The 24,645-nt window shown below is 48.4% G+C and overlaps 1 protein-coding gene and 1 long non-coding RNA gene across 6 annotated transcripts in view; one reads left to right on the top strand and one right to left on the bottom strand.

Moving 5' to 3' along the window:
* The window catches only part of PHACTR3 (phosphatase and actin regulator 3), a 206,068-nt gene that overhangs the window by 162,417 nt on the left and 19,006 nt on the right, over positions 1 to 24,645 (top strand). For all 5 annotated transcript variants that reach the window (XM_061437008.1, XM_061437007.1, XM_061437011.1 and 2 more), the window contains exon 8: positions 4,905 to 5,058. In XM_061437008.1, coding sequence (XP_061292992.1) covers positions 4,905 to 5,058 — 154 coding nt within the window. The remainder of the gene's footprint in view (positions 1 to 4,904; positions 5,059 to 24,645) is intronic.
* Positions 16,189 to 18,421, bottom strand: LOC133259464 (uncharacterized). The gene is made up of 2 exons (XR_009740403.1): positions 18,101 to 18,421; positions 16,189 to 18,015 (listed from the first exon to the last, which is right to left on the bottom strand). It is a non-coding gene; the product is annotated as an uncharacterized LOC133259464 (long non-coding RNA).

Raw genomic sequence — 24,645 nt, 5'->3', positions numbered from 1 at the left:
ACCTTCAGCAAGAAAGCAGGAGCTCGGTTATGGCCATGCTAAGTTTGAGATGCTTGATTGGGACCTGAGTGGAGACAGCCTGAAGATGCAGCATGGATTCAGGAGAGAAGATGTGACTGGAGAGGGAGAATCTGAGTTTTAGTAGTTGGTCCCTAGTGTCATGGGGCAGGTGAGGTCATGTAGGAAGCAAACATGAAGGAGGGTTTGAGGGCTGAGTCCTGGGCACACCCTCATCTAGAGAGGGGATGATGAAGAACCAGCCAAGGACACTGATGGGAGGACGCCGGCCAGTGCAGTGCGTAGGGAGAGAAGAGGTAGGCTTGACAAGGAAGAGAGTGGTCCAAGGCCTGACATCCCGCACGAGCATCCTTTCCCTACTGGGTGGATAATGGCGCTGATGATACAGGGCTGGGGGATGTTCTGCATTCCACACTCGCTGGTGGTGAGCCTGCATGGAGTCAGGAGGTTGCCCCCTGCCCGGTGAGGTGGAGTCCAGAGCTCTGGGGTCTGCTGCTCTCTGGCCATGCTGGGCCCTGGGAGAAGAGCCAGCTTTGCCTACCGTGCCTGCTGAGCCCTGTCTGCCAGCCAACCATGCCTGGGAAAGGCTCTCCAGCATTGGCTGGAATGGAACTGGATCTGTAACATCCTTTTTTATATATAATTTTATTTATTTCTTTTTGGCTGTGCTGGGTCTTCATTGTGGCATGGGTTTTCTCTGGTTGTGGTGTATGGGCTTCTTGTTGCAGTGGCTTCTCTTGTTGCGGAGCATGGGCTCTAGAGCACATGGGCTCCAGTGGTTGTGGCTCCCAGGCTCTGGAGCACAGGCTCAGTCATTGTGCTGCATGGGCTTAGTCACCCCATGGCATGTGGGATCCTCCCATACCAGGGATCAAACCCGTGTCTCCTGCATTGGCAGGCAGATTCTTTACCACTGAGCCGCCGGGGGAGTCCAAGGTTTTACTTTTAACTGACTTAGTATTTTTGGCCCATGCGTTGGTTTTTATTCACTTTGGCCAATTAAGAACTCCATAGAGTATTGAGCAAGAGTGGTCTGAAGATAAGTGAAAGCCTTGCACTTGGAAAGACAATATTGTTTCAACCAATGCCCCCAGGGAGAAGACATTTTGCACTGGGCTGGCTCTGAGTCAGATCCAAGGCAGGCAGCCTTGGATGGGGTGGGGACTTCAGGGTACCAGTGGCAGGTCAAATGATGCCGCTCTTTGGGGATGAGGGCCGTTCCTCTCCCCACAGTGGCTCCCAGGCACCCCGTCCTCAGGAAACAGCTGACTGCTGCAAGGGTGCTCCAATCTAGAGAGAGGGGCAGGGGACTGGATGGAGCAAAACATTCTCACTGAAATCCCACCAGTTCCTCTTGAATAAAGACCCCCTGTGCTGCTTTAAATTACTTTATGGAATTCTGAAGACGTTGACCCTGATGATATTTGCAATTTTCTTGTTGTTCTTATGGAGGGGAGAATTTTCTACCATCTTCACTACTTTTACTCCACAAAGGTCTTTCTTTTTAAACAATTATTTAGAGATAAGGAAACTATGTTGATGATAAAAATAAAATACAGATAAATTAATAGGTAAAGTCCATTTCTAGTGTCTATGCCAATTTATAAGAAGATTGTATATATTTACAAAATTAAATGCAAATGTAGATACAGATATATATCTATATTTATCTATCTATATATATATATATGGTGCATAATTTTCCTACAAGTTATTTTTCTTGGCAATGTATCGTGACTGTCTTTTTGTCTCTCAATAATGAATGTAGCACTGTTTTTAATCGGGGCTTCCCAGGTGGTTCAGTGGTAAAGAATCTGCCTGCCAATCCAGGAGATACAGGTTCTGTCCTTGGGTCAGAAATATCCCCTGGAGAAGGAAATGGCAACCCACTCCAGTATTCTTGCCTGGAGAATCCCATGGACAGAGGAGCCTGGTGGGCTATAGTCCATGGGGTCACAAAGAATCATACACGATTGAGTGAGTAAACAGCCACCACCACCGTTTTTAATAGGTTGATGATATTCAGATGACACACCATAATTTGGCACATGCTGTCTTGCTGGGATATTTTGGCTGTGTTTGTTGTTGTTGCTCAGTCACGAAGATGTGTCCAACTCTTTGCAGTCGCATGGACTGCCACACACTAGGCTTCCCTGTCATTCACTATCTCCCAGAGTTTGCTCCGACTCATGTCCATTGAGTCGGTGATGACATCCAACCATCTCATCCTCTGTCACCCCCTTCTCCTCCTTCCCTCAATCCTTCCCAGCATCAGGGACTTTTCCTATGAATCGACTGTGTTTAATTTCTTTATTTTGTAAGTAAGGCTGGGTGGACACCCTCGTATGTGTGTTTTATGTGCTTGTCCCATTTGTTTTGGGAGCAGACTCTTGGAAGGGGGATTTCTGGCTCCAAAGATAGGATCACAAGTGTATTTGGGGTCACTTGCAGAGACGATGGTCCCCACAGTCAGGAAGGGAAGTTTCCTGGCCTCCGTTTCTCTGCATCACACCCTACTCTGGATCACCTGCTCATTTAGACTCATGCTGTCAGTATGGTAGAAGTACCACTCACATTCATGTAAAACCTTCATTTTAAGCCATTTGTCTGGAAATTTCTCTTTGACTTTTAAGTAACCAAACCTGGTTACTTAAAACCTGGTAACCCCTGATAGCCTGGGAAAGACTGTCAGCCCAGACATTTTCATAATGGCCCTATAGGTGCCCAAGCTGTGCTCATAGAGGATCGAAGATTAAGCAGAGAATTACCTGCTCTTAGAACTAAGACTTCCTGTGTAGTGAATTCTCATCACATCTAGAAATCTCTGATGGAAAGGGTCTTTCAGTTAAGAACAAATATGCTTAAAGTTTGTAATGACAAGCCTGAGACATTTGCAGTAGGCTTAAAGACGTTCTTTATCAAAAGCTGAAAAGATTAAACTGCCTTCAGTGTCATTTCATGGTTAAGCATATTACACTCGTCTAAAATGGCAATCCCTCTCGCCTTCCCGCCATGTATGAGACCCTTGACATTCACGAAGGACGTGTCCCGAGACCTTTGAGGCTCCCTCAATTCATAAATGCCAGTTTGGCTTTCAATTTTCCCCAGACCATGCAGCAGAGATCAACAGAAAAATGCATGTGACTGCTTTAGGCTTTTATGATTCTATAAATACAGGACTCCAATCATGTATAAAGCTATTAAAGCAAATCAGGCTGGAGTCCTGGCCAAAATGGTTTCTGGGGTCATTATTTTTCTCTTTGTCTATAAAACACATAGTAAACAAGTTCACATTAGAAAGTCAAGTTTCAGTCAAGTACGATTTTTTGTATCTTACTTTATCCCAAATTTCTGTTAAACTATCACTTTGCTGGACATATTTCTTACTTTGCGTATCCGTACCCCATGCTTGGAATTGACTTTCTTTAGGGAGACGCGATTATTAATACATAGTTTGCCTCCAGCTGTGGGATGACCACATTGGATGATGGTTTGAACTCCAAGAATTAAACCTATCCCCTAATAAAAGTGCAAAACCACACACCCTCAGAATTGCAGTCTACGTTGTATTAATACTTGGAGTTTTTTGCCAGTTGTCAGCATGCGCACTGGCTGCTGCAGGTAGGGACTCTGGTGTTCAGGAAGCTCAGTGCCATGTCCTGGCACCTAAGGCGTGACCCTTCTCTGACCCTGAATGCAGCCAATCCCCATTTCTGCTATTAGCATCTTACTGACGAGAGAGATGTTACTACTACTTCTGTTACCCAACTTCCGTGGTGGTTCAGATGGTAGGATCCATCCTGCAATGCGGGAGACTCGGGTTCAATCCCTGGGTTGGGAAGATCCCCTGGAGAAGGAATGTAACCCACTCCAGTATTCTTGCCTGGAGAATTCTGTGGACAGAGAAGCCTGGCAGGCTATGCAGTTCATGGGGTCGCTAAGAGTCAGACTCGACTGAGCAGCTAACACTTTTACTTTCTTTTGTTACCCGAAAGTTAGTGACTGGAGTGTTTCAATGTTCTCTTACGTAAATTGCCAGCTAAAGGTGCTAGTTTCTGCAAAAATCTCCAAGTCAATAATGCGTTAGGTAAATCTGAACATCATTCCTTAAGATCTTACATTTTATGTGCACTCAGATGTCACTCTGCTGCTTCCGGACGTGGGGAGAGAGAAAGATCAGTGTCAGCCTTCTAGACCCTGAGTCAGGCTCACTCAAAAGGATAACCTGCGTCAACACTGTTCCAGGACCAAGGAGAACAGACTATCATGGAACTTTCAGTCTAGTGGAGGAGACAGATGATAAACTAAGGAACCAGAAAGATCAGATAAGGGAGGAATTGATCCTGAGGGTGACGGAGATTAGAGGACCTATTGGGTCTCTGAGGGCCGGGTTCCAGGCCAATGACATGGTTCAGAAGGTAGCCAGCCCAGGATGGTCCAGGCAGAGTGGGGTGCTCAGCACTGGACGGACATGTTGCTGAGACCCTGAGCTGGGATGTTCCAGGAATGAAAGGGGATCCAGGTGGCCATGGGGTAGCAGGCAGTGGGGAGGAAGGGAAGGGCCATCATGGATAAAAGTAACTAATTTATGACCCGAACTTGGACACTTTTGAAAGAGAAGGTGGTGCTATTGATAATTGCTCTGGGACAGCAAGTGTCTCTCACGATGGTCAGTGGAGACCTGCATGCACAATCGGTGCCCCACCCATGGAAGGTGTGGGACGAGGGGGCTTTGTGAAGGAGGCCCCATTCTCTAGGGAGCACTACAGCTGCCGGACTCACCCCTGTGGCTCTGGTGCAGGGTTTCCCTGCAGTGGGGATGGGGAGCGTCTCCCGCGGCAGCCGGCACCTCCTGACACCTGTCATGTCATCGCCCCTTTTCCCAGGGACCCTGCCAAGGAAATGCAAGAAGGAGCTCCTAGCGGTGAAGCTGAGGAACCGGCCCAGCAGGCAGGAGCTGGAGGACCGAAACATCTTCCCCCAGAGGACGGATGAGGAGCGGCAGGAGATCCGGCAGCAGATCGAAATGAAGCTCTCCAAGTAAGTGTGGGTGCATGGGCCCCAGAGGGGCTGGTCCCACCTGCCCACAGCCCGGCCCTGCGTTGCACCCACCGCCATCAATGTTTGGGACTGAAGTTTCTTGCTGTGGGGGCCATCGGAGCATCCGATGCTTGGCGGCCTCCCTGGCCTGGACACACGACATCCCCCGTGACAACTGACGTGTCCCTAGATACTGCTGAGTCCCTCCCACCCGGGGCCAGTCTTCCTTGTGGAGAAGGACTGGTTATAAAAGCAGGGCCTGTGGTTTGGACAAGCTCTGGGGGGACGGGGTGGGGTCTGCTGGTCTGTGGCACCCTCGGAGAAGCGGGGCTCTAAAGCAGGGGCTCCTGAGCTCAGGGGTCCCAGTGTTTTGGCCGGGTGTCTCTGGTGTCCTATGCATCGTGGGACATTTAGCAGCATCCCTGGCCTCTGCCCTGGGGATGCTCACAGCCCGCCCCCACCCCCCACCACTGTGACAACCACACATCCCCTGGGGACGGACCCACTGCCACCCCTTCTAGGACCACTCCCCTGAAGGTCTCCCTGGGCTTCCCCTCCAGGTCGTCCCTCTGCCTGAGGCTACGCCTCCTCACTGCAGGCAGATGGGCCCTTGTTCCCCATCCTGCTGGGGGCTTGGGCCCAGTGTGTCACCCTCTGAATGCCTTTACTTCCGCTTTTTCAGGGCCGAGGGCAGTGAGTGGAAGTGGGTAAAGCCCAGCACCCAGATGTTGCATTTCTCTGGGTCTCAGTTTTCTCGCCTGTGAAATGGGGATGACACCAGCTGTGGGCTCACAGAGAAGGAGCAGTGGGGTCACATTTCTGCAGGCTGTGGGGTCCCCGGCTGGGGTCCTGAGGGCCTGGAATCACATAGTCCCAGTTTGAATCGCCACTCTGTGCTAATATGCTGGGGATCTTGGGCCAATGGACTCACCTCCCCAGGTCTTGCTTTTCTCATTCATGAAGTGGGGTGCTGATGCTGTCAAGGTCATTGTGAGTTGCAGGGAGGTCCCATAAGGATGGTGCATTGCAGACCTGGGGCATGTAGTGGGTGCTCAGTAAGTCAGTGCTCAGGGTTTCCCGGTGGCTCAGATGATAAAGAGTCTGCCTGAATGCGGGAGACCTGAGTTCAACCTCTGGAAGATCCCCCGGAGAAGGGAATGGCTACCCACTCCAGGATCCTTGCCTGGAGAAGTCCATGGACAGAGGAGCCTGGTGGGCTAGCATCCATGGGGTCGCAGAGAGTCAGACATGACTGAGCAACTAACATTTTTCAAATCAGTGCTCACCGTAGCTGGTGTGGCCTGGGAGCCCCTCCTTTTGTGTTGGCTGTGAGCTGTGTGGCGAGGGTGTCCACTGTGGATGGCTGTTGAGGTGCCCATGGTGACCAGTGGCCCCAAACCCAGAACAGGGCTCCCTGTGGAGAAGCTTTTTAAAATACTGATTGACGAGCCCCGCCCCCCACCGCCAACCTGGATCAGTCTCTGGGGAGAGGGGGGACTTTAATGAATTCCCTGATTTTAATGGGTTGAAGGAGTCTCTCCAAGTTGGATGTTCCTAGCCTGATTGCAGTGAGACTGTCAGACCCCCAAGCACTTGTCTCTGTGTCTGGTCAGTCAACAAAGGCTTATCTCACTCGAATGAGGGGCAGGCCGGTGCTGTGGTTGTTGCTGCAGATAGAGCTGTGGGAAATGAGGGAGAGAGGTCCCCTGAGCCCCACACCCCTGAGAGCATCTTCAGACCTCTTCCTGTGTGGTGGTACCCACTCTCGGGCTTGGTACCAACCAGATGCTCAATGAGTGCATGTGGGTGGGAAGGAGGGAGGGCTGGGAACACGGCTGCATGTATCTCATGACCGAAGGGATGTGCCAGCCGATCAGGCTCTGTGTCCCGGCTGCCTGTCTCATAATGCCATGCACTATCACAGGAGGCATGGTTTTCCATCTCTCTCATTTCTAGCGAGATTAAATTTTTTTTTTTTCTTAGTGCTTATTAGCTTTTTCAGTTCCTTTCCTGCCCATTACCCGAAGTTTTCTTTATCTTACTGACTTGAGGAGTTTACTCTGGAAATCGAAGCTCCCAGCCCTCTCTGGGTCTGCACATGTTACTACCTCTTCTTCCTCTTTGGGGCCGGCCTCATCATTTTGTTGATGTTTCCTTTGCTTTGTGAGAGCTCTTCATTTCTAAAGTCACCAGATGATCGATCATGTACTTCTGGTGTCAGCAGATGTTCTCCATGAAGAGCTGGATACGAGTATTGCTCGGGGACCTACCGTGTCTACCGTGACCACACAACTCTGTTGTCACACTCACTCAGTCATGGCCTGTGTGTGGTGAGTGAGTGCGGCTGGGGTCCAGTGGAGGTTTATGCACAAACATAAACAACAGCCCACCCGGCCCCTGATGTACTTTGTGGTTCACACTATTTGTGCCCAGTCTTAAAACATCCTCCCCTGTCCAGATGTAAAAAAAAAAAAGAAAAAAAAAAAGATTTTTACACACGTTGCATTTGCAGTTGTCTTCTTTGCCAGTCGATAATGGTTTTCTATTTGCTAAACAAAACCAGGGGCTTCCCAGATGGGGCAGGTGATAAAGAACCTGCCTGCCAATGCAGGAGATACTAAGAGATGCGGGTTTGATCTCAGGGTCCGAAAAATGGACCCTGGAGGAGGAAATGGCAACCCACTCTAGAATTCTTGCCTAGAAAATCCCATGGACTGAGGAGCCTGGCAGGCTATGGTCCATACGGTCACAAAGAGGCAGACACGACTGAAATGACTTAGCACGCACACACTCAAACAAAACCAAGTTTTCCTTCAAAATGAGATATTAAGCAAATTAAAGAAAAAATAGTAAGCATTTTAAGTACATGTGATTCAAGGAAAACAAAATGATCATGATGATGCTTGACTTAAGAGAACTCTGGGGACTCCACTCCTGTCTCCTAGGGCAGACAGGAGGTGGGAAAAGGTAGGGTGCTGGGACCTCGAAGTCCCTCTGATTAAGTGATACCCCAAACCCAGGCTCTGGACTGGACCTCCTCCATTAGTCACTGAGTCTGTAGCTTGTTTTAAATCTTGAGTAGAACATAGTAGCTCTTTGGCTGTTTGTCACCATGTTTAAAAATGGAAAAGCAAGCCTGGAATTAGACACGGAGGGGCCATGGCTGAGAAATCACATCCCGGGGGGCAGATACAGCCCTCCCGGCTGCCTGGTTTGTTTCCCTACAGAAGTGGTTTAATTGGATCCTTTGTCTTTGTTTTGCCTCCTTTCAGAGATTCTTCTGCCTACACTTGCTGAATAATTCAGCCTCTGGTTGCCATGGCGACCTGCCATTCACCATATCCTGAAGTGCAGTTGGTGTTTTCGTCTTGTGTATTTTTTTTAAATTTCCAGACCCTGACTCTTTCATCTTTTGGGCACTCCTAGAGCATTTTTGGATGAAGTGGTCTTGGTCTCCCCCACTCTATGTGCTGCTCCTTGTTGTGGAGGAGGGGGCGGCATATGAAGTCAGAGTCAGCTTGGGGGGAGTGAAGCCCCGTGGTAGTTCTCACCCGCTTTCTGTCCAGCAGCCCAGCCCACCTTTACTGTGTGTGTAAATGAATCTGTAGCGTCTCACAGACCCAAAGCTCCAGGGCCTCGCACAGTGGGCGAGTTCTGGAAGTTATGGTCTTGCTTCAGTACAGTTGTGTGCTCACCGTTTAAGAGGAGCCGGTGATAAGGGTGCCTGACAGCTTTCTTTATTACTATTGTTGTTGTTATAAGCTTGAGGTGTCCAGCACTAGAATTCAGCATTTGTTTACAAAATTATCAAATGACAACTTTGCCTCTAAGTGCAGAGCCCGTGCAGTGAGTTTTGCTTGCTTTCCCTCATTTCATTTAATCTTTGTAGGAACCGATCGTCATCATCTCCATTTTACAAATGAGAAAACTAAGACTTGATGAGAGAGGTTTAGAAACTTGCCCGGGGTCACACAGCTCTGAGGAGGTGGGCTAGGTTCCTCAGAACTCCCAGCCTGGGTGGCAGGGGAAGCAGGTTCTCAGAGGCGGTCTCTGGCTTATCTGAGTCTCTGGGTTTTCTCATTTTGTGTGGCTTCCGTCAGGACATTCAGGCCTCCAGCCAGGCCCGGAGCCTCTGTGCAAAACGCTTCATGCCTGTGTTAAGGTGGGGATCACTGGAGGGGATGCAGATGTGCCCCCTATCCCGGAAACAGCACGGTTAGTGAAAATATCCAGAGAGAGACTCTGGGCCAACCATGGGCTTTGGGGAAAGGCAGCCAGGAGGGTTCAAATCCCAGGCTTCCCTCACAGTGCTGTGGGCTTGTGTCAGCACCGCCTTCTCCGAATCTCCCCCGGTTTGTAAATTCAACACCGTAGCAGCACCTTCCTCCTGGGACCTTCGGAAGAGTCTAGGATAGTCCCTCTACAGACAGGTGAAAGTGTGTTCCTGGTGGGGAGGGGAGGGGCGTGGAGCTGCTGCTGATGGTCCTGGCTGGGTGCACTTAACTAGTGGTCATCTAGGAGGGGCGGAGGCCAGGCCAGGGTGCTGAGCTGCTGTAGAACTCAGGTTGTGTTAGTGTAGTTGTTAACGACCTTGCTTTTGTTCCCCGTGAAAGTGTTAGTTGCTCAGTTGTGTTTGACTCTTTGCAACCCCATGGGCTGTAGCCCATCAGGTCCCTCTGTCTGTGGGATTTCCCAGGCAAGAATATTAGAGTGGGTTGTCACTCCCTCCTCCAGGGGATCTTCCCAACCCAGGGATGAAACCCAGGTCTCCTGCATTGTAGAAGATTCTTTACTGTCTGAGCCACCAGGGAAGCCCTTATGGTGCAATTTGCCTGGAGCTGGGGGGCGGGGTGCCAGGAACCTCCAGAATGCTGCATGACCTTCTATTAAGTCTCCCTTGGGGGCTCCTCTGCTCTAGGACCGCCTTGTGAGAAGCTGATGAATGCTCAGTAGTGTCCTCCAGGAGCTGGTAGTTAGCACGTTTGTGTGGGCATTAAGTGCTCCTCGAGCTGGTTCCTCTGCATGTCCTGTTCTCCCGTTTCCAGAACAAACTGCCGCCACTCAGGCCTCCAGGAAACACAAGTTCCCAGAAAACAAGTGTTTTGTGCTACTGCTCCCCTCCCCCGCACCTGTTTTGAAAACTGCAGAACTTAAGGAGGCGGCTTGTTGCTTTTAAGGATGGTGGTGGAGATTGGCACCCCTGATAATCATGCCGTGGGGCTTTGTTTCTGCTAAAGGTGCCAGGAAACCTGGGGCAAAGAGCAGGGTCTCAGTTCTATGGACACAGGGTTTTGAAAATATTGAAACCTGACTTTTTCTGGGCTTAGCAGGAAAAAAAAGACTTAATTGCTGGAAAGGAAGCTGCTCCTTTGGGAAGTGTTGAGGCATCCTTGCAGAGGGCGGGGGATTGTATAATAACGGATATTGATAAACACTTGCTGATTTTCCTCTTCAGCAGTGCTGGGTAAGAGCCCAGCTCCTCCTGGGTGTCTTGAGTCCAGCCATGCAGACATCATATAAGTGGGGACAGAGAAGCATGGTTATTAATGATGGTCATTGTTAACACTTATTTAGTGTCTTCTGTGTACCAGCTTCCTGCCAAGTGTTTCAAACACATCACCTCCTTGGAGCCTTGTGAGAGCTCTCTACGGTAGGAATTGTTAATAGTCCTATTTTCGGATGAAGATAACTGGCTCAGGACAGTGCAGTCCCTTGCCTGTGCTCATACAGCAGGAAGTATGGGGGGCGGGGTCATCGGTCATCCCATCCACGCCAGTCCCCACATCAGAGCGTCCATCCAGGTCACCAGGGAGTTTTGTGAAAGTGCTGATTCCGAGGCCCCACCCCAGATCTCCTGAACAGAGCCCTTCCCTTGAGTCTCGCTTCTGTCTTGCGCTGAGCCGTATTCCCTCCCTCAGGACCCTTGGGAGACTGTTCTCGGAGACCTTGGGACCAAAATAAGCCACGCTTATTACATTGGTTTTTTAAGGAGCGTGCATGTTTGTAGATAATCGTGTTTCCCTTTTTGTCCTGGCTACCAGGAAGCTCGGAGCCAAGTGTGCAACTAACTGCCTTATATCATTTGGGTTGTGTGTCTATGTTTAACCTTCTCTTGTATGGCCTTTGTCTTAATTTCATCAACTTTTTTTTGGAAGGAAGGAGTCTCACATTTATTGATCATACTATGTCTAACTCACCTATTTACATTTTTGTCATGGTTACCAGAAACCAAATAGATATTAAAATAGACTCCTGTCATTTGACTTAACATTGGAGATTTTGGATAATTGCCAGTAATTTCTAAAGTATAGAACTTGAAGTTTTTCTAAAGCATTCATGCAAAGCCGATGCCCACCTGAGGCTGAGGCTGTGGAGAGAGTGAGGAGCCAGGAGTGAGACAGGATTACTGGGGAGCATCTCTGTTTCAGTTTGAATTTTCTTTTCTTACCTCTCTTTCCCATCTGTTGTAGTTCTCCAGATGTGCTCTGGTTGTATTCCTTTAAAAATTTGTTTTATTAGAGTATAGTTGCTTTACAATGTTGTATTTTCTGCTGCATAGCAGTGAATCAGCTGAGAGTGTGTGTGTGCATATGTGTATATGTATCCCTTCTTTTTGGGGTTTCTTTCCCATTTAGTTCACCACAGAACATTAAGTAGAGGTCTCCATGCTATACAGTAGGTTCTCGTTAGTACCTATTTTATACATAGTGCTATATAATGTTAATCCCAATTTCCCAATTCACCCTGCCCCTCTCTTTCCCACCTTGGTGTCCATACATTTGCCTTTACATTTGTGTCTCTCTTTCTGCTTTGCAAATAGGTTCATCTGTACCATTTTTCTAGATTCCACATATATGTATTAAATATATGATATTTGTTTTTCTCTTTGACTTACTTCACTCTGTATACCAGTCTCTAAGTCCATCTGTGACTCTGCAAAAGCACGGTTTCGTTCTTCTTTATGGCTGAGTAATATTCCATTGCATATATGTGCCACAGATTCTTTATCCATTCTTCTGTTGATGGGCATTTAAGTTGCTTCCACGGCCTGGCTGTTGTAAATAGAGCTGCAGTAAACATTGGGGTGCATGCCTCTTTTGGAATTATGGTTTCCTTCAGGTATGCGCCCAGGAGTGGGATTGTTTTGTTGTTTTTTTTCTCAGTGTTACTTTAATTTCCTCAACTCTTAATTTTATCTTTAGAAAGTATATTTTTCTATACATGATTTCAAATCCAGTTCTCAACTTTAAATATAAAAGTATAACTAAAAATACATATTTTTGTGTATACACAAAATAGCATACACGAGATTTTGCCACTAGCATCGTGGCAGAGGGTTTTCCATTCTTCTGCTAGTGTTTAAATTTTCATTTGTAATAGTGGTCTAGTGTGTAAGGGACAGACGGGCACCTTTTCCCTCTTGCTGTCAAAATCTTTACTTTTAATATAGAACTACATACAGTGCTTACTTCTTTTTATGTGTTATTCATAAGAACAGCATTTCTAGAGGGTTTCCCTGCGGGCTCAGTGGTAAAGAATCTGCCTGCCAATGAAGGAGACGTGGGATCTGGATCTCCCTGCATCAGGAAGATCCCCTGGAGGAGGAAATGGCAGCCCACTCCAGTATTCTTGCCTGAAAAAATCCCATGGACAGAGGAGCCTGGCAGGCTGCAGTCCATGGGGTCGCCAAAGAGTTCCACACGACTAAGCAACTAAAACAACAACATCATTTCCAGGAATGAGAAAAGAGGAGGGAAAACACAGTGAGTGAGATGATTTCATCATTCATGAATGAAGACCAGTTGTTAGCAGAACTCCGTAGATCACTGGGAAATAGCCTAGAATTCATGGTTTGGGAAGGAGGGAGCAAAATTTCTAAATAAACATATGAAGATAATTCAGCTTCACTAGTAACTAGAGATGTGAAAAATTTATAATAACAAAGAAACTTTCATCCCCAATTAAAGTGACTAGAAAGTTTTTAAATATTTTAAAATATTTTTACATTATATTTTGCTAGCATAAATACTGATAATGAACTAAAAACACCCCATCCTAGAGGGTGGTGGTTTACATGCCACCCACCACTGGCAGGCATGTGACTCAAAAACAGCCAAGCGGGTGAACAGCCAGGATGGCAAGTCGAATATTTTAACCAAACACTCCACTCCAGGGCAATGGCACCCCACTCCAGTACTTTTGCCTAGAAAATCCCATGGATGGAGGAGCCTGGTAGGCTGCAGTCCATGGGGTTGTGAAGAGTCAGACACGACTGAGCAACTTCACTTTCACTTTTCACTTTCATGCAGTGGAGAAGGAAATGGCAACCCACTCCAGTGTTCTTGCCTGGAGAATCCCAGGGATGGGGGAGCCTGGTGGACTGCCGTCTATGGGATCACACAGATTCGGACACGACTGAAGCGACTTAGCAGTAGCAGCCACTCCAGGGAGCATCCCTTTCTGGTGCATCAGAACTAACAAGCGGATAAGGTCCACATCCTCCTCTGGTCTTTTGTCTGCTTCAGTGTCAGCAACTCTAGAACCTTCCTTCTTGTTCTCTGCCATGTGGGGCCATGTACACCTGCCGTAGCATCACTGAGGGTGCAGCTCCTGAGGGCCCGGTGCAACCACCCCCGGCTCGTGTAATGACAGCTGTTAGCACCACACTTCAGTACCTTGTAGATTTGCCTCCTACCCCACGGTGTATGCACACTCACTGTGATGTAAGGGGATGTTGTGATGACTTAACGGGGAATCTGGTTGAGACTGCAGCAGAGCAGGCCTGTTTCTCCCACGGCATCGCTTCCACGCCCTTGCATGTCTCCGGGGAGCACAAACCCCGTCACAAACCTCGGGTCCCTGCAAAGCGTAGGGGCTGGGTGCCGGGGTGCAGAGGCGCATCAGGAACCATCATATCTAATCAGATACGTACAAAATAGACATATGAATCAGCCATGGAAGCGAGGGTCTAGGAGGAAGAGATTAAGCTGGCAGGAGGGAGGCAGAGTTGGGGTGAGGCTTTGAAGAGTGGGTAATGAGGAGCATGGTCTTGATACGTGTCAGTCCACATGGTGGGCTGGCGTGCAAGGATGTCCCAGGCAGAGAGCAGCTGCAAGAGGGTACCGCAGCCTGAATCCGCATTGCCTCTTGGAGAATGTGGTGTGGTTGTGAGGAGCTGGGGTGGGCAGGGTGGGGGAAGCTGAAGGGCTCAGCAGGACCAAGGGGTGGGCGGCCTCCTGCTCCTGGGCCACACGCAGCCACCTCTGGTCCCTCCCAGAAGGACCCTCCCTTGATGCCCCCACCCCCATCCTCCCCAGGGTCATGGCCTCATAGCCTTTCTCTCCATCCCATCATCCCACTGTTTTCTTCCCTGCAATAACTGCTGTCTGAAGTTACCCTTTATTCCTTCCTTTGCCAGTTTGGGGTCTGGCTCCCTACTAGAATGCCAGGATCCTGTCTGTTCTCACTTGATGGTCCCTCATCCATTGAGCAGCCACTCCATAAATTGGTGCAAACAGTGGCCAGAGACATCTGGCCTTTCCTGAGAAGCAGTGAGGGTCCCAGAGGGGTTGCAAGCAGGGGTGTGGCAGGGCGAGGGCATATCCGAGGACCCCTCTGCCTACATGTAGGGGGTCAGCAGGGGGCCTAAAGCGGCCACATGACTGGTCTGTAAGAGCTGAGGAGAGGAATGTCGGCACATGACAATGGGACTGGAGAGGGATGGACTGAGAGCCGGGAGAGGATAGGGAGCAGGATGTGGGTGAGGGCTGGAGGAGGTGGCCCCAACAGGATGGAGTTGATGCTCTGTGCTGGGGGAGGGAAGACAGGAAGAAGGCAGGCAGGTGCAGGAGGGAGGCTCTGTATCCACGTTTGGACACGCATCCCTGGCACTCTTCCTGGGGGTCCAAGCCATGAGCAGGAGTGGGAGGACCATGTGGAGGCACCTCCCCGGCGGTGTTGAACTCAGGATGCAAGTTACCAGCAGCACCAGCTCAAGATCAGGGTCACTGAAGCACCAGCACATTTTCCGGGTTGTGAGGTTCCTTTGATCGTGGGTGCGTTTCCTACCGCAGGGTGTTCCCTCCAAACATGCAGCACAACAGAGGGACAGCAAGTGGCCGGCTGTTTTCCTGAGAGGGACCCCTGGGGACAGAACAGATGTGTTGGGTTTAATAGGTCCCGTCCATCTATGGGAACTGGGCAGCATTAAATGTAATCCAAAGGAAGTGAGGGAACTTGAAACCCACATTCCTCTGTTCCATCAGCCTGCAGGCCTCCAGCCACGAGGTGATGCTGAGTAATTTGGGGATTTCGGTTGGTACACTGGGGCAGGTGTTTCTGCTTGGATGCAGTGGGACAAGGGCAGCCGAGTCCTTCCTCATGTTGCTGAGGAGGGGCCAGGCCTGGGCTCCCTGACTTCGGGAGGTGGAATCTTGCAGCCAGGCTGGGACTGCCGCTGGGGGCCCAGCTGGACTGAGTCAGGAGAGGCCGCTGTTGAAGGAGGCTGCTGGTTAATGAGCCGCCGTCCGCAAGGAAGGCACAGGGTGTTCTCCCAGCCCAGCTCGACTGCACGGCCAGAGCCTCAGAGGGCTGGACTCGGCATTCCAGGGCAGACACAGGACAGGACATGTGTCTGCCCTGGCTCTGAAACGGCCGGAGGGACAACTTCTAAAGGGCTTTTCAGACAATAGAGGAGAAGAGGGAACTGATGGTCAGCAGTAGAAGCATCGAGAGCTGGTGTGCACCAGCGTCCCGTGCAGCCCCAACGGGTCTTATCGTTGCACCTGGTGGGCGAAGGGGCTGACCTGGAAGACCTTGTGTGCGACCCCCTTGGCTCTCATCCTGGTCAGAGGAAGTGTCTCTGTGTGGTGGGGAGAGCATGGACTCTGGGCAGGATGTCTTGCTTCCTGTCTTGGCTCTGCTGTTTTCTGGCTGTGTGACTACAGGCAGGTGACCTCTCTGGTGTGTGCCTCATTGTTCTCTTCTGTAAAATTGGAATGATTACAACAAAGCCTATCTCTTAGGGCTGCAGAAAGGATGCAGAGAGACGGGATACGTAAAATGTCTGGACTTCTGTGTGGTAGGGAGGAAGCACCAGAGAATAAAACAAATAAATATGGAAGTAGGGAATTTCTTTTAACAGTGTGAAATGTAATTTCCATACCGTACAATCCACCCTTTCAAAGTGCACAGTTGAGTGGTCCTCGTATATCCGTGAGTTGTGCGTCCATCACCACTAGCAATTTTAGGACGTTTTCATCACCCAAAGGAGCCCCTCACCCCTGAGCCTTATCTCCAATCCTTAGAACAGTACCTGGGCCATGTGGGCACTTGGTAATTTCTCAGTTACTGTCACAAGGGTTGAGGGATATGCTTGTATGAAGGCCCATTATCATGATCAGTGTCACCATCCTGTTCTTCACTAACTTTATTCTCTTCCTCAGCATCTTCATCACCATCACTGTCTTGATCCTCTTCACCATCTTCATCACCTCATCCATCACCTTGTCCATCTTCATGACACCACCATCATTTTCATCAGTGTCTTATCCATCTTTTTCTTCTCTTTCTACATCATATGTCTTCATCATTTTTGTTGTTATCTTCTTCATCTTCTTTCCCACCATCTTTAGCAACATCTTCATCTACATCTCTATCATCACCATCAGCATCTTCATTGTCCGTCTTTGACACATGGGAAGCACTTAGGAAACAGTGGCTCTCGGTCTCCTTGAGGTCCAGGTACCCCACTTCCAGAACTGAAGCCCACATCTGAGCTTCACGCTGACTCTTGCTTGGAGAGAAATGGGGCCTGAAGTGGTGGAAGGCTGAGGGAGGGGCGAGGACCCCTCAGACCCTGCCAGTCCAGCTCAGGGTGCATCCAGTACAGTAACTGGTTGGGGTGGTGATCTCGAGTTACCAGCCACCCTGGGAGGTACAGGGTCCAGGTCTCTACAACCCTCCGAAGAGGATTTTGAGATCCCAGGAGCAAAGACCTTTGTATTAGCAGTTTCTCTTCTTTTTTTGTGTGGAGAAGCAAATTTACCAGACTTACTTCCCCAGCCCTCCAGGGACTCTGGGCATATTCTCGGGGCTCTTAGTCTCCCTCTGTTTAGAAACCTCAGGGGACACAGAGGCCTGTTCTACCCAGATAAACCATCCCGGCCCCTAGCTTGGTGCCACCTCCCTGCTCCACTGCTGTGGCAAGAGGCCCGTGTGAATATGATGTAGCCTCCAAGGTCAAGAGGAATGCTGGGGTTAACTAGGCACCTGCAACGATTTGTTGCAAAAATACAGAAAGGACTCGTAGGGCAGGGCTGAGAATGGGCCCTATGGGATGTTGGGGGGGAGGGTAAGACGAGACCTCCCCCTCCCAACTCTGGAGGGAGAGATGCGGTGGTCCCACAAGGTCTGGGAGGTGGGCGAGGCCAGGACAATGCAGGCAGAGCAGTGGCTGTGAAGCCTGGGTCTCACATGTTCTGCTTTTCACTGGAAGTAGCTAAGCAATAGAAAATAGCACTTCCAAATCAGGAAAGGTTTAACAAAATCTAAGCCTCCGAGGATATATGCGTACAAATTGGACTTGGGGTGGAGCACATGGTGTCCAGATAACCATGTTGTCTGGCTCATTATGGCTTTTTTTTTGTATAGTTCTGTGTATTCTTGCCATCTCTTCCTAATCTGTTCTGCTTCTGTTAGCTCCTTACAGTTTCTGTCGTTTAACATGCCCATCCTTGCATTATGTATTCCCGTTGTATCTCCAGTTTTCCTGAAGAGATCTCTAGTCTTTCCCTTTCTTTTGTTTTCCTCTACTCCTTTGCAGGGAAGGAAGAGCAGCATCCAGGGCCCCAGGCCCCCTGCAGGTGGGGCTCAGGCCCCCTCGTTCTCATCAGCTCATGGCCTTTGAGACTTCCCATGGCGTCAGCTGCTCTTGGTTTTCCTCAGTTGCTTGGGAGTCTGTCAAGGAAAGTACAGCATGTTTTATAAGGAAATGCAAAGCAATACCAGTCTCCCTTCAGCATAAATAAAACATGATCCATACCCAGGGGCGCAGGTGGTCTGGTGGTTGAGAGCTCACGTGGCTGGGAGGTGCAGACTGAGGGAGCCCAGGGTAATCACTCCATCTGTCTGAGCCTATGAAATGGATGGTGATGCTTGCCTGCTTTACCCAGAGTCTGAGCTTATCCTGCACAAGTTATAGTCCCAGTAGTAATAGTGCAGTGGTAGCTTGGTTGTTGTTTGGTTACTAAGTCATGTCAGACTCTTTGTGACCTCATAGACTGCAACACGCCAGGCTTCCTTGTCCTTCACTATCTCCCGGAGTTTGCTCACATTCACGTTCATTGAGTCAGTGATACTATCGAACCATTTATTCTCTGTCACCCCCCTTTTCCCTCTGCCCTCAATCTTTCCCAGCATCAGGGTATCTTCCAATGAGCCAGCTCTTTGCATCAGGTGGCCAAAGTATCGAAGCTTCAATGTCAGTCCTTCCAATGAATATTCAGGGTTGATTTCCTTTAGGATTGACTGGTTTGATCTCCTTGTAGTCCAAAGAACTCTCAAGAGTCTTCTCCAGCATCAATTTTTCGGCGTTCAACTTCTTTATGGTCCAACTCTCACATCCTAAGCTGTCTTGATTTGTCAAAGCTTTCCTTCCAAGGAGCAAGTGTCTTTTAATTTCATGGCTGCAGTCAACATTGGCAGTGGTTTTGGAGCCCAAGAAAACCAAATCTGTCACCGCTTCTACTTTTTCCTCTTCTATTTGTCAGGAAGTGAAGGGACTGGATGCCATGATCTTAGCTTTTTGAATGTTGAGTTTTAAGCCAGCTTTTTCACTGTCCTCTTTCACCTTCATCAGTGGCTCTTTAGTTCCTCTTCACTCTCTGTCATTAGAGTGGTATCACCTGCATATCTGAGGTTGTTGATATTTCTCCCAGCAGTCTTGATTCCAGCTTGTGATTCATCCACCCTGGCATTTCACATGATGTACTCTACGTAAAAGTTAAATAAACAGGGTGACAATATATAGCCTTGTCTTACTCCTTTCCCAATTTTAAACCAGTCCATTGTTCCATGTAAGGTTCTAATTGTTGCTTCTTGACCCACATACAGATTTCTCAGAAGACAGGTAAAGCGGTCTGCTCTTTCCATTTTTTAAAGAATTTTCCACATTTTATTGTGATTTACACAGTCAAAGGCTTTAACATAGTCAATGAAACAGAAGTAGATTTTTAAAAAAATTATCTTGCTTTCTCTGTGATCCAACGAATCCTGACAATTTGATCTCTGCTTCCTCTGCCTTTTCTAAACCCAGCTCTTAACATTGGGAAATTCTTGGTTCACGTATTGCTGAAGCCTACCTTAAAGGATTTTGAGCATAACCTTATAGCATGCGAAATGAGCACAAGTGTAAGGTAGTTTGAACATTCTTTGACATTGTCATTCTTTGGGATTGGATGAAAACTTTTTCCAGTCCTGTGACCACTGCTGAGTTTTCACAATTTGCTGACATAGTGAATGCAACACTTTAACAACATTATCTTTTAGGATTTTAAATAGCTACGCTGGAATTCCATCACCACCACTAGCTTTGTTTGTGATAATGCTTCCTAAGGCCCACTTGACTTTACACTTCAGGACATCTGGCTCTAGGCGAGTGACCACATCGTGGTTATCTGGCTCATTGTGACTTTTTTTTTTTTTGTATAGTTCTGTGTATTCTTGTCATCTCATCTTAATCTGTTCTGCTTCTGTTAGGTCCTTACCATTTCTGTCCTTTATCATGCCCATCCTTGCATGATTTGTTCCCATGATATCTCCAGTTTTCTTGAAGAGATCTCTAGTTTTTCCATTCTTTTATTGTCTTCTACTACTTTGCATTGTTCATTGAAGAAGGATTTCTTATCTCTCCTTGCTAGTCTCTGGAACTCTGCATTCAGTTGGGTATATCTTTCCCTTTCTCCCTTGATTTTTGCTTTTCTTCTGTCCTCAGCTATGTGTGAAGTCTCCTCAGACAACCACTTTTCCTTCTTGCATTTCTTTTTCTTTGGAATGGTTTTGGTCACCACCTCCTGTGCAGTTACAAACCTCCGTCCATAGTTCTTCAGGCAAGTTGTCAACCAGATCTAATCCCTTGAATTTATTCGGCACCTCCACTGTATAATCATAAAAGATTTGATTTAGGTCATACCTGAATGGCCTAATGGTTTTCTCTACTTTCTGCAATTTAAACCTGAATTTTGCAGTAAGGAGCTGATGATCTGAGCCATAGTGAGCGGCAGGTATTGTTTTTGCTGACCATATAGAGCTTCTTCATCTTTGACTGCAAAGAATATAATCAGTCTGATTTTTGTGTTGATCACTTGGTGATGTTAATGTGTAGAGTTGTTGCTTGTATTATTAGAAAAAAGTGTTTGCTATGACCAGTGCATTTTCTTGGCAAAACTCTATTAGCCTTTGCCTACTTCATTTTATACTCCAAGGCCAAACTTGCTTCTTACTCTGGATATCTCTTGACTTTTCACCTTTTGCATTCCAATCCCCTGTGATGAAAAGGACATCTTTTCTTGGTATTAGTTCTAGAAGGTCTTGTAGGTCTTCATAGAACTGTTCAACTTCAGCTTCTTCAGCATCAATGGTTGGGGCATAGACTTGGATTACTGTGATGTTGGATGGTGTGTGTTAGAAACGAACTGAGATTATTCTGTTGTTTTGGCATTGTACCCAAACAATACATTTTGGACTCTTTTGTTGACTCTGAAGGCAGCTCCATTTCTTGTCAGGGATTCTTGCCCAGCAGTAGATAAATGGTCATTTAAATTATATTTACCAATTGCCGTCCATTTTAGTTTACTGATTCCTATGAAGATGTCAATGTTCACTCTTGCCTTCTCCTGCTTGATTGCATCCAATTTACCTTGATTCATAGACCTAGCATTCCAGGTTCCTGTGCAATATTTTGCTTTACAGCATCAGACCTTACTTTCACCACCAGACACATCCACAACTGAGCATTGTTTCTGCTTTGGCTCAGCCACTTCATTCTTTCTGGAGCTATTGGTAATTGCCCCGAGCTCTTCCCCAGTAGCATATTGGACACCTTCTGACTGGGGAGGGTGGGGGCTCATCTTCTGGTGTTGTGTCTTTTTGCCTTTTCATACTGTTCATAGTCATGGGGTTCTTGCAGCGGGAAAACTGCAGTGGTTTGCCATTCCCTCCTCCAGTAGACCATGTTTTGTCAAAACTCTTCTCTATGGCGTGTCTGTCTTGGGTGGCCCTGCATGGCATGGCTTATAGCTTCATTGAGTTACGCAAGCCCCTTTGCCATGACAAGGCAGTGATCCATGAAGGGGGGTAGCTATGTTAACATTTATTAAATGTGGGTTGTATGCTAGAGACTGTGTTCTGCCTGCATTCGCTGAAGCCTAAGATGTAAATGCTATTGTTAGCTGTCTTTCATAGCTTAGGAAATGGTGGTTCAGAGAGGTCAGGTAAGATGTTCAAAGACATATAGCTAGTATGTCCTATAGCTGAGATTTGACCCAGTCAGGCTGGTTCTGGACACTGGGTCTGGAGGCACCCTGCTTCGTGCAATGGTTGTAGACAGACAGGCTGGCATGTTTGTTCCATAGTCACTGATGATCCAGGCTTCCCTGTCTTCCTGCCCAGTTATGCTCACACTGCCACTTAACCCTGTATGGTCCAGGATGGCTTCAGGAGCGCCAGACATCACATTCAACTCTCAAAGGTACATAGATCTCAGCTGAGTCAGCTCTTCAAAAGGACTCTCTTTAGAGGCTTTTTGGCACACTTCTCCCTACGGCTTCTTCGTCAGAACCTCTTTCATATGGCTATGCTTAGTTGGAAAAGAGGCTTCCTTGAGTAGAATCGGCTTTCTGATACTGTGTACATAAGAGGGGAGAATGAAGACTGTGTAGGTAACTAGAGGTCTCTCCTATTGTTGGTATCCAAGCTAATTTTGTTGTGAGAGAGACTGAATGAAGTAGGGAAGTGGGGGAGCAAACAGATGGACGAGTGAGTGAAAACCCTGCATCTGTGAGGTCACAAGCTGGGGAGTCCCTTGGAGCCCCTGTAGTCGGCATTTCTAGGTGCCTTGTGTTCCCCATTGTGCAGTGCTGGGCCCAGGGATTTCAGAGGTGGCAGGAAGCTGGGGCTGGGGGTGCAGACTCTGAAGGGCCCCTGGGACGACGGGGTCAGACACCAGTGTCCCTTCCTCACTGGTGGTGTTGATGGTGGAAGTCACTCCCTTGTGTCCGGCTCTGTGACCCCATGGACTGTAGCCTGCCAGGGATTCTCCAGGCAAGCATATTGCCAGTCCATTCTCCAGGGACTCTTCCCGGCCCAGGGATCGAACCCAGGTCTCCCGCACTGCAGGCAGATTCTTTACCATCTGAGCCATGGGGGAACCATTAGGGGAACCATTGGTAACCCCTAAATGACATTGAAGCTCAAGGAGAGATACTCCCTGGGCAGCCTCGGTGTACCCACCTTGGCACGTAACACTCAAGATGGAGGAGGGAATGGGAGAGATGCAGGAGCCACGCTCAGGACATGGCATGGGGAGGGAGGTCAAGCAAGAGAGAGAGTGGTCCCTGCAGCACGAGGGAGACACAGGAAGTGGCCTGTGAGGTGCTCAGGGCACTGTGGGGTCTCGTGTTGCCTCCCACTCACCCCTGGGAGATCCTAACCTCCTCTCTCCCCAGGCTGGTGAGGCCATGGCTTCTTAGCAGTGCTTGGGCGGGTCTGTCTCCTGTTGAGACTATTTGGTGTGTGGGGTGATGCCCTTTCCTTTTTTTAAACCAAGGGCAGTTTTGTGGAGTTTGTGTGTCTCTTTGCCCTGCTGTTTCCTCACCTGATATTTGCTTGTTCACTGCAGTCTTGCTGAGCCTCCGCCCTGGGCCTGGGGCACTGTGCTAACCTGACTTCCACTCCCGGACCTGCTGGGTGGGGGTAGCAACCAAGAGATGCAGCCCCAGCGCATGATTAAGATCTTGGCCAAGGAGGAGCCTGGGGTTCAGGGCCCTGGGGAAGTAGCAGGATGTTCAGGATACCCCAGTTGGGGAGACGAAGAGAGGGATGCAAGGGGGTGGCCTTCCACCACCCACCACCCAGGAGAGCTGCCCCAGGAAGGTGGAAGGGAAGGGAAGGGAAAATGTGGGGAGGGCAGGAAATGCAGTGTTGGAGGATGGGGAGGGGCAGGACCTGGTTCCAGCAGGGGCTCCATAAATGTGTGGACCTGAGACCAAGTGATCCTCATGCTGGAGGCAGCAGCGGGAAGCATTGTGTATTACTTTAATTTCCCAAAACTGAATAAGGGATCAACACTCGTGATAGATCTTAAATAGCGCGTCTCACTCCCACCCCATCAGAGGCTGCCAGTGTCCAGGGGCTGTTTGGAACCACCCGGAGGCGAGTCTCACCCCCTGTGCTCAGTGGACACCCTCCCCATACGGGGGCCGAGCATCGCTGAGAAGAGACCACAGACCCATGAGGGAGGGGAGCAGAGCCCTGTCCTCTGTACGCAGCACTGGTGATAAACCCCAAAGGTGGCTAAAGGAAGGAATGATCAATGTGACCTAAGGCATACAGATGTGCATTTATTCTGCTGTCTTTTGAGGTGGAATCAAAGACTTCTCATTGCAGAAGCCTCTACAATTAGTGTTCTTTCTTTTTTTTTTTTTTTTCTGTGTTTTTTTTTTTTTAATTTTATTTTATTTTTAAACTTTACATAATTGTATTAGTTTTGCCAAATATCAAAATGAATCCACCACAGGTATACACGTGCTCCCCATCCTGAACCCTCCTCCCTCCTCCCTCCCCACACCATCCCTCTGGGTCGTCCCAGTGCACCAGCCCCAAGCATCCAGGATTGTGCATCGAACCTGGACTGGCATCTCGTTTCATACATGATATTTTACATGTTTCAATGCCATTCTCCCAAATCTTCCCACCCTCTCCCTCTCCCACAGAGTCCATAAGACTGTTCTATACTGTTCTGTACTGTCTCTGCTGTCTCGTACACAGCGTTATTGTTACCATCTTTCTAAATTCCATATATATATGCGTTAGTATACTGTATTGGTGTTTTTCCTTCTGGCTTACTTCACTTTGTATAATAGGCTCCAGTTTCATCCACCTCATTAGAACTGATTCAACTGTATTCTTTTTAATGGCTGAGTAATGCTCCATTGTGTATATGTACCACAGCTTTCTTATCCATTCATCTGCTGATGGGCATCTAGGTTGCTTCCATGTCATGGCTATTATAAACAGTGCTGCGATGAACATTGGGGTACACGTGTCTCTTTCCCTTCTGGTTTCCTCAGTGTGTATGCCCAGCAGTGGGATTGCTGGATCATAAGGCAGTTCTATTTCCAGTTTTTTAAGGAATCTCCACACTGTTCTCCATAGTGGCTGTACTAGTTTGCATTCCCACCAACAGTGTAAGAGGGTTCCCTTTTCTCCACACCCTCTCCAGCATTTATTACTTGTAGACTTTTGGATCGCAGCCATTCTGACTGGTGTGAAATGGTACCTCATAGTGGTTTTGATTTGCATTTCTCTGAT

This window comes from Bos javanicus, chromosome 13 (assembly GCF_032452875.1).
Source record: "Bos javanicus breed banteng chromosome 13, ARS-OSU_banteng_1.0, whole genome shotgun sequence".
Classification (NCBI taxonomy): Eukaryota; Metazoa; Chordata; class Mammalia; order Artiodactyla; family Bovidae; genus Bos; species Bos javanicus.
Note: the sequence above shows the minus strand (reverse complement) of the source record. Positions and strands in the feature narration are given on the sequence as shown.